The sequence below is a fragment of the Channa argus genome, chromosome 3, assembly GCF_033026475.1.
Source record: "Channa argus isolate prfri chromosome 3, Channa argus male v1.0, whole genome shotgun sequence".
NCBI classification, from domain to species: domain Eukaryota; kingdom Metazoa; phylum Chordata; class Actinopteri; order Anabantiformes; family Channidae; genus Channa; species Channa argus.
The window spans coordinates 511,913-522,060 of NC_090199.1; the positions used below are offsets into that span (position 1 = coordinate 511,913).

The following is a 10,148-nucleotide window of genomic DNA, read 5'->3' on the forward strand; positions in this document are numbered from 1 at the left end:
AAGTAAATCCGCACAAAACGGAAACGTATTACGTTGTGATGTATTATTGCGTAACGTTAATACAGAATAGACGTACGTACGGTAACTACGTCAACGTTCACAACAAACATGGCAGACGGTAAGTTCATTGTTGATTACTAGTCGCGTTTTTTGCAGTTTGTTCTGTATTTGTGCTTCTTTGGTGAGTGTTGACGATTTAATGTAACGAATATATGATCAAATTAAAACCAGAGCGGTCGATTTTACCCGTTGGTGACTTTTATTCACCGGACATAGGTCGTTAAAGTGATGCTAAGCTAATTTACCGCCGTTCATATAGCAGGCCGGCGTGACCGACACATTATGAAATTTGTAATAAATTAAAACGTTTTTATTTATTATTAAAACCCGAAAACCATTCAATATTTCCGTAGAACCACTGGGGGACTAAATTAACGAATACTGGAAATGAGCAGACTTTCTCCGAGCTTTTCGCTTAATAACGTTGTCTGTTACCGACTAAACCACAAACTTTCAACACAGCGTACAATTCACTTTTTCATGTTTTTTTTTATTTCTCTATAAGCAAATAATGATCTCCAATATTTGTCTTAGGTGACGTTTATTAAAAAAGGAAACAAAACTCTGTCCTACCTTAACTAGAGTTTCGTTAAACTATAGTCTATTTAAAAAAAAATCTAAGCGAATTTAACGATTAACTGATTATCGCTATATATAATATGAGACAAAGATTAGTAACACCTCGGTAATATCTGTTGGAGAAAACGGCTTATTGTCGGTCAAATACGTAGCAAGGCTTGTTTGTTCTGAATTCAGTTTCTTTTAGCTGCTTCGTGAACTAAATAAAATCCTACATGCAATAGATTTATTGTTTTACAAACTTCTGCACATTTCCCTCTGCCTTTCTTAAACTCATATTGATAAAACAAAAAACGGTTGATTAAAAAACGTCTCAACCAAAACTCCATTTAGACTCAGACGTGGAACTTTAGTAGATCTGAACCTTTCATCTGGTTGGGATGCAGAATGCCGGTGGTTCGTATCCCACCCCACCAGGTGTGGCCACGCCCAGCCACCATTGGCCACCGTGGCCCGGTCCCAAGCCCAGAAAATAGGAAGGTTGTGTCAGGAAGGGCATCCTGTGTAGATTAACGTGTGGAACACATTCCGCTCTGGGGATCCCTGAAGCGACAAGCCAAGAGCTGTTGTTCTTTTTGACATGAGAATCATCAGAATGAAGCGGAGTATTTCTAGTTACCAGGATATAGTAGATTTTCTAAGCCCTTTCTGAACTTGTCATCAGTGTTGGGTTAACATCTCTTAATAGGGAGATTAGGAGTTTGTTTTTAGGAAGAGCAGCAGAGAAAATTATGAGTTTACCTGTTTTTCAGATCACACAGATGCAGATCAGTCCATGGAGGGACACACACCTGTGAGTAAAAAAAAGAATACTACATTACCATAATACTGTATTGAGTCAACATATAATGAATTATTCATATGTTTCTGATACCATTTTAGCTAACTGTGACAAAGCATCAGTAGCTCCTCTGACAGAATTATGCTTTCATTCAAGGCCTAAAAAACAAATGTTTGATGGTTGCAGTTTCTCTAATGAATATTTTTGCAGTGTTTTTTTTTGCATCAAATGGTAAATGGTCTGCACTTTTCTACCTATTGGTACTCAAAGCGCTTTACACTGCTTCCTATTCACCCATTCACACTCACAATCTCACACACACACTCACTCACTGATGGGGGAGCTGCTGTACAGGTGCTCACTAGGAGCAACTAACTTTGGGCTCAGTGTCTTGTTCCAGGACACTTCGACATGTGACCGGAGGAGCCGGGGATTGAACCAACAACTGCTTTAACTTCTTGCACCACAGTTGCCCCACATCAGACTAAACTGAATTTCTTAAGTAGGGCCATTTGATGTAAACACACTGAGCTCTGGGACATGATTTTCTTAAGCTGGTGAACCAGTTTAAAACAGATATATTAGATTATTCAGCATTTAAGATTATTCTGTCATCTTAAATTCAGTGTTGATGCTAACTGCTGTGTCATACTGAAAAATGCAGTATTGATAATTTGGTTAAAAAATATTTTTCAGCTCTGTTTTGATTTACTTGTTCATGTTTGTACCAAATAAGTGAATATTAATCTTTCTGCAGGTTTCTGAAAACCCTCACGCTGAGTACGGCCTAACAGAAAACCTTCAGGTAACACACACACACACACACACACACACACCCAGAGCATAATAAGGAGGCATATTCAAACTCCGAGCATGTTTTGTTGCTGCTCTTTAGAGGACGGCGGAAAATGAGAAGGTGAGCGCAGAGAAGATCTCGAAGCAGAAGGTGGACCTGCAGGCGCTGCCGACCAGAGCGTACCTGGACCAAACAGTGGTCCCCATCCTGCTGCAGGGCCTGTCAGTGCTCGCCAAGGAGAGGTCAGGAATGCATGTGTTATAAAACATGGTGCTAATACAGTCTGGAAGTCCACATCTATGTGGTTTTGTTACTTGACCAGAGTCCTTTTACTTTGATAACAAATGTTTCTTAGTCGACAGAAACTAAAAACAATATAGTTTCATCGGTTTTAATCAGAATTTTGACATTTTAAGCATTTTAATGCTACAGCTTTGTCCCGTGCTTTTTACAGGCGTTAACAGTCTGTGTGGTTAGGGGACACACATTATGTGTTTACCTGATACAGTAACCCAGTTACTATGAACATGTCAGCCACTGGAGAAGGGCAGAACAAAGTATAGAGCAGGTTCATCAGCTCTCTGACCGAATGCTCTGGTTGTCAGTTTATAACGGTCTAATACGTAATAGGTGCAGGTGTTGTACTTTATGAACGTTGTATTGAAGCAGCCGTATTCCTGAACTCCTGTGATGCTTTGTTAACATAGCTGTCATGATTGTTTTAAACAATGCACTCAGTGTTAAATGCAGCAGTAAAGAGTCACAGTAGAGTTACATTAGATAATAGATGAACCAGAGCAGCAGCTAATTAGTACAACAGCTCAATCTTTTGTCCTTTGCTCTGTCGGCATTTATCCTGCACATGTAAGAAGGTGATTAGAACCTGTTCTCCAGGAGAAATCTACCTGAGGAAACCAGGTTACTCTGAGCTCCTACCCTTGTCAAAAGGAGAATTGAGTAATAAATGCATTGTTTCTGGTTTCTGCAATGTCTGCAGTGTTTCAGTGACCAATCATCAACCAGACTGGACACACACAACAACTGTCCTTGTGGGTGACAAAAGAATTTAGAATTTTCCCACTGTAATTTCTTAGTGATGGGGGTTTATCCAGGCCAGAAGGGGGACTTTCATGCAATACTTGGGGTTGAAAATGGTTCATGATGTCAGAAAATCATTTAAACCATACGTTTTAATTCAGTAAATGCTTTACAGTACTTTCAGGCTCCTAGAACCGGTCTGTATTAGGAGTAGTGCAGTAACCATACTGAGGTTTACATTCAAATTGTCTAAATTTAAGTGTTTTCAGAAGTAAAAATATTTACTGTTGGTGCTAAAGTACCTGCCACGTCTCCTTCTTCTGGTCCAGTTCTGTTCATCATGTGGTTTTTCTTTTTCAGACCTCCCAACCCTATTGAATATCTGGCTGCATTCCTACTAAAGAACAAATCCCAGTTTGAGGAGAGAAATTAAAGTCACGTTTGCTTCTGAAGTCGTTCCTTACAGTACAAACTTGTTTCAGCTCTTATGTGTGTGTTTTTTTTAAATCCAGAATAAACCTGTTGATGTGAAGAAAGAAATGTTTAGTTTTATTCTTAAAGGATGGTTAGGCTCTTACAGAATTGACTTTGAAGATACAGTTCGGGCCTTTATGTCTGAGATGTGTAGAGGGTCAGTACAGAGCTGGAGTCATGATGTTAGCTCACATTAAAGTTGGGACAGGGGGAAAGGGTTAAAAAGGCTGTGTGCCATTTATTTATTTATATATTTACAAATCTTACTTTAATTAGCCAGAATTCCTGTTAATGTCGTTTTATAATTATGTATTTGACTGTGTATGGTCAATGGACACACTGCCAAAAACTAGTTCTAACATACAACTCTCTCCAAAACAACAAACTGTGGCTACAATATTAAATTAGACCAAAATAATGACAAGGTGACAAGTATTACTGTTGTTTCTATGAAAGGATAAAAATATTCCCGATTATATTTTGAACCTAAAATCAGGAATTTAGAGGAAACGTGATTACTTAAGGCATAATTATTTTTCAAAAAATAGTAATAATTTCCCAAAATTTATTTTTGAGAATGTAAAATAAGAATATTGTGATAAAACGTTTGAATAAGAACTCCCAGGATATTAATGTTTGTTTTATCCTCTGGTGGCTGATTTTAGCAAAGCACGGAGCCAAAAGAAGCCGAAAAATTCAAAGTTCAACTGAGTTCAACATTTTTTTTATTTCTTCAGCTCATTAGATTTCATTTATTGCACAGTAACCTGAAATAAAACAAAGTCTTCTCAAAAACATGTTTCAGTTACAAAATTCACTACATGTATAAAGACCCCCCCCACCCCCCCCACAGCAGGTTAGTGTTACTAATAAAGCTACAGTACCTCAGAGACGTACTGCAGGATACATCTGAACTTCTGGTTTCTAAATTCTAAGTAAAAGGACATTGAGCTGATGAACAGAGTCCAGTAAAGACTTAATGCTTATTAAATTAAAATGTATCAGTGATTGTAACAAACTGTTAAATCAGAGCTGCAAATAAGGACTGGCCAAAACCAAATGTACGAAATTCATAACATGAAAAAGAAACCTGCAAATGAGCATTTTCACTAAGAAAATAACTTCATATAATTAATTAATTAAAAAGTTGCAGATACATTTTTGCTGTTGGAGGCTTTAGTGATGCTTTTTCCCCCATTTTCCATTCTTCGATTCAGTTTCAGGTGTAGCCACATACCAGGAGGTTTTTGCTGTTTAAGCCAGGGTTAAAACTGAATTATTTTGTTTAAACCTTTTTAAGTTTAAGGCAATTTTGATTCAGCCTTCTTTAACTGTGGTTTCCTTCTGTTTAGTAAACCTGCACTTCACCGGTTGTTTAAAATAAGAAAAGTTAAAATAGTTAAATAGGAAAAGTAAATATTTCTGTAAGGACTGAATTTGTTGAAGGTACAAATGCAACAATTATGTCCTCACATGGAAAAACCCACCTTAAAATACAGTTAGGTTTTTTTTTTTACATGAAAACATTTAACTGTGGTTGCTTCTTGGTTTAACTGTACAAACTCTGTTAAATCTTCAAATTATGGTGCTGGATTTTTTGTTCGTTTTTAGAGGGAGGAAATGCCCCAAAACATTAAATCTCCCCAAACTAAAATCCATGAGGACTTAAAAACAGGAATGTTTTGGGGAGCGTTTGACGCGGTGGTTAAAATATGGTTCATCCCCTCAGAAACTTCACCTGACACGAGGAGTCCGTTAATGGTTATAAAAACACCTGAGCAGGACCAATCAGGGAACCTTCCCCTCCAGCTTCCTCCTGTGGCCTGGTTAATGCATCATGTTCCACAAACAAGAAAACCAGCACAGGGAGTTGTCTTTGTGCGATACATCAACAGAAGGCAGCGGACAGCAGAGTAATGAGAATGTTATACGAGGAAGGCTAGTTAGGACTTTAACAAGCTGGGTGTTAATGAGGAGGAAGGTGGGCAGGGCTCGGTTTCAGATGTAGAACTGATGAGCAGCCAGGTTATCCATGAATGGCTGAACCAGGAAGTCTGTGGAGAAGTAGAAGACGAGGCCGAAGGTGATAGAGATGGGCAGCGCCGGCAGAGCTTTCTTGAAGATGGCCAGGAGCAGCAGAGTCAGGCACAGACCCTGAGACAGGTGAGTTACAGGTGGGTGATGGTTACAACAGTCGTATTGCATGTACATTTCAGTCAGCAAATCACTGCAGACATGTCGATTTAGTGAGTTTTTTAAATTCACAAGGCAGATTATACTTGTTACTTTAGAATTTAAACACTGGTGTAGTTTTAAAGACGCACAGAAACTTCACCACTTCACCATCAGAGATACACGACTGAACTTTGACGACATTCTGCCAAAAACCACAACTTACAATCAGAATGGCGACGAAGCAGGCGATCGTTGTGTTCCAGTCTCCGCCGGTCGCTGCAGCTTTTCCAACCAGAACGCTGTAGAAGATGAAATCACCGAGGCCGAGTTTCACCCCCCCTACACACACACAAAATGCTTTTCTAAGGTTTTTAATGTATCATGAGGAGCAGCAAATATCAGTGTCAGATAAGTGTTTGTTCCTTCAGTGACTCGTGAATATGTTTCTGAACTCACTGTCTTCTTCTGGCTCTTCCTCTGGAAATGACCTGGGCCGCTGGCTCTCGGGCTCCACCCTCCTGCTGCTATTCTCTGCCTCCTCATCTACAGAATTATTTTTGTTATTTTTTTACTTTTTAAACTTTATTTCTGATTTAAATATATTTCTTAATTTGAGCTGATTCTGTTGTTGTTCTGATGTGATATTTAACCTGTTTCATGACCAGAGTGCTGAGCATCAACTGGACTCGCCATGCCCACCGTCCACACCATGGCAGCTAAACACACAAATGCACAAAATATACAACATCATATGTTTCAGTGGTTTTCTGATATTTTAAATTGCAAGGTCACACAGAATTCATGGGGAATTGGTTGAATTAATTGTTGCAGATGGATTCCCGAAGTGACTGGTTAAAGTACAGGTACTTCAAATATATAAAACTATAGAAATACTTGGAATACATGAAATACAAATTTCATGGTACTGGACACTCCAACTGAAATCTTTGACCACATTAACGTGTGCTGCACTCACAGGAGTAGATGAGAGCGGGGAAGATCGGCTCGTTACGTTCCTGAGCCGTCTCCACCAACATCCGTAGAGGACCTTTAGGACACAGGACGGCCACCAGGTCTGCAACGTCACAAACAACCAGAGGAGGGTATGATGAGAAAATGGCCAGAAATATCATTTAGTGTTTGTTTTTCCAGACACTTTGGAAAATGACTAAATTTAAATATCATCAGCTGATGTGTGATTATCAGTGGCTGGATCAGTTTACAGCATGTTATTGTTAATGACTTCTCTTAATTATTTATTTTTTTTTGACCACAAATTTATTTTTATAACTTAGCTTTAATCGATCAGAGGGTCAAAGGTTAGTGTATCTAATATATTATACAGACTGTAAAACCTTATGAAGCTAAATTTCTGATTTGGGAAACTGGGTGGAGTTTTATAACAAAATAAAAATATCCAGTGTGTGTACATCCTTGTTCTACAAAGGCAAAACTTTCTCTGGATGTCAAATGTTAAAAAGTTAATGTTTCTTAAAAAGGTTTGAAGTGTTAAATATTAGAGCTGAAAACAGGTCACAGCAGTTTTTGTGTTTTGAGCAGACAGAAACAATCCCATGGAACTTGTCAATCACGACTCTACAAGTGATTCTTTTGTTTCTAAGCTGTGGACTCACCGTACACAGAAATGGCTCCCAGGATGACCCAGGCTGACCACTCAGGCAGGTATTTGATGAAGACGAGGGCCATGAGGGCGCTGATGAGGATCAGGTAGGCCTGCTGCAGCTGGAGGGGGCCCTTCCAGTGAATACAGATCATTCCCACTGCCCCGAAGTTCCAGATGATCATGGCCACAGTCGGGTAGTCCACAGCGAGGTTGTACGTCTTGAACACTTCACTGGGACACAGAGGGACACCTGAACTCTAAAACAGTATGCTAAAACAGTAGCATTAAGTACCCAACTATTCTGTGGGTGCAGGATAAATCTACTACTACTCTCCTTTCGGCTTATCCCGTGAGTTCGGGGTCGCCACAGCGGATCATTGTCCGCATGTTGATTTGGCACAGTTTTTTTTTACGCCGGATGCCCTTCCTGACGCAACCCTCCCCAATTTCTAGCGGGGGGTGCAGGATAAATAAAGTGACTAAATAAATGTTAAAAAATAGAGGACTCACCCCAGGTACATGAAGCTGAACCAGAAGAGCAGCATGAGTGAGGACAGGATGAGCCAACCATGGATGAACTGAAATGTAACAGAACATAAGTAGCAACCAACATGTTTGACCGTCTCTTTGATTAGTTCTTATTAATTGACAGTGGCGGTCCTGACCTTGTAGCAGCGGTACTTGTAGAGGATGACGAGGAAGATGGTCATGACCACGATGACGCTAATCATGATGATGGTGTTGAGGACGGAGTTGAGGAGCCGGCGTCCAACAGACGAGGTGTTCTCAGTGAACGGCGTATAGATCCTGCAGAAACAAACATGGACGTAAGCTGTGGGCTGAGGAATCCAACATGAGACAGGTCGGAAGTGCTGGACCTACAGCTGCTGGTCGGTCTTCTCTGTGTAGAAGCTGACGGACTTGATGGTGGCCACCACCACCACCATGCACAGGGTGACCGGGACAAACAGCATAATGACGTGCTTGGCTCCGTACTTTAGAGTCAGCTCCTCCTCGTCTGCGTCTGCCTCCTGATCCGAGCCGCCGCTATCCACGTGAGCTGTTCTCCTGCTCCCCCCAGGCTGCACCGACAGAGGAGTACAGCAGAACAACAACGGCGTTTCATACTGTTATCATGGACAAATCATGGACACATTTACCACGAGCTAATGACAAGCAATGAACAGAAACTTTTACCCTTTTGGTTGGTGTGTTGTTGGCAGGGGTAGGCTCAGAATCTGGTCTGTAGGATGGCACCACTGGATTCTCAGATGGGACCAACGCCGACCTTTCGTTGTAGAAGTCGTCATCGCTGTCTGATGCGTTCATGGCCGCTCCACTCAGCACCTGCTGCCAATAACCAGTAGAGATGTTAGTGACGCCTCAACACAGCTTTTTCTGCAGAGCCCATATGTTCATTGGGTTACACAGGAACCGGTGCTCTGTCATTTTATGCTAAATATTTCACCATAAAATAGAAATATTAAATTAATCATCAGAACTCTGGACGTGGCTCAGGAGCAGCATATCGGTGTGGTAAACCTTTAAGTAAAGGGCTAAGACAGAACCCCCCCTCAGCTACATATAAAGACATGTACACAAAACGGCAATCAGCATATTTCTACAGTTTACCATCAGGACCGGGGGGGGGGTTTGAGGGTTTGGTCCCCTAACCTACTACATCCGCTCCTGGAATAAAATAAAAATAAATCCATGAATCTCAAATCGTAATGAAGCTCATCCTGATATTAAAAATCCGATGAAGTTACAGCTGGTTCACACCTAAAATATAGTGTTTCAGTGTCGGAGTTTAACGTGATTTATTCGGTCAGTTTAGAAAAACTGAAAGTGGGACACAAAGAACACATTAATTCAACAGTTGACAGGGAAACTTAATCCTTCATTCGGTTTTCCTATGTCGACGTGACTAGTTTTAGTTTGTGTGTTCTCAGAAAACTAAGCAGACTCTCCGTGAAAAGGCTGGAAATGTGAATTAAAAAGGTTAAATCAAAGTCTTTACCTGAACGTAAAGCAGTGAAAAGAGAAATAGGAGCCGCAGAGGAAGTAAACACCGACCGAAAACCCGGAAAACGGCTGTCAGCTGACCGTCACACACGTCACCGAATCACGTGCTGTGTCTCATCGGCAGCTAAGGGACAGTTACGGAGTTCGCGCGTGTGCGAACGAAGGTTTGCATTTAAGTGCAATATTATTTCTTAGTGGGAAATAATATTCATGAAGAATATTAAAATGTTACGTCTGTTAATCACGGATTTGACGGATTCTCCTTTGCTATGACTTGTGTGAAGTCATAACTCTATAATAATCAAATACTCAAATACTATTAATAATCGGTAAATACGAATTAAATAGTGAGACGTCGACGGTCCCCTACTCTATTTCTACCGGGCTTGGACCGACACTGCACAGCTGGGGAGGGGAAAGGGCTGTTGGGGGTAAAGTGTCTTACCCAGAGACACTTCGACATATACACGGAGTATAGCAAATATTCATAATAAAATATATAGTATAAAATCAGTGTTATAATATTATGGCAACAATGTGCACATATAACAGAGTCAATAGTATAATATGAGCACTGATAAGTAAAATAATAGTAA

The 10,148-nt window shown here is 40.3% G+C and overlaps 2 protein-coding genes across 3 annotated transcripts; one reads left to right on the forward strand and one right to left on the reverse strand.

The window, feature by feature from the left end:
* The first annotated feature begins 40 nt into the window (after nt 1-40).
* dpy30 (dpy-30 histone methyltransferase complex regulatory subunit) lies at nt 41-3,794 on the forward strand. Its single transcript, XM_067497056.1, has 5 exons — nt 41-118; nt 1,392-1,432; nt 2,178-2,225; nt 2,316-2,458; nt 3,615-3,794. The coding sequence occupies exons 1-5, from the start codon at nt 109-111 to the stop codon at nt 3,685-3,687; spliced, it is 315 nt and encodes a 104-aa protein (XP_067353157.1). The 5' UTR covers nt 41-108; the 3' UTR covers nt 3,688-3,794.
* A 642-nt stretch (nt 3,795-4,436) lies between these two features.
* Nucleotides 4,437-9,680, reverse strand: psen2 (presenilin 2). Of its 2 annotated transcripts, none has more exons than XM_067497040.1 (11): nt 9,548-9,680; nt 8,725-8,877; nt 8,410-8,609; nt 8,193-8,334; nt 8,038-8,105; nt 7,538-7,758; nt 6,880-6,978; nt 6,554-6,619; nt 6,360-6,446; nt 6,127-6,242; nt 4,437-5,882 (listed from the first exon to the last, which is right to left on the reverse strand). In XM_067497040.1, the coding sequence occupies exons 2-11, from the start codon at nt 8,854-8,856 to the stop codon at nt 5,727-5,729; spliced, it is 1,287 nt and encodes a 428-aa protein (XP_067353141.1). In that variant the 5' UTR covers nt 8,857-8,877; nt 9,548-9,680; the 3' UTR covers nt 4,437-5,726. The 2 variants fall into 2 exon arrangements, with proteins under 2 accessions (XP_067353141.1, XP_067353142.1); XM_067497041.1 differs by having other exon boundaries at nt 8,725-8,874; nt 9,548-9,666.
* Nucleotides 9,681-10,148: the final 468 nt, after the last annotated feature.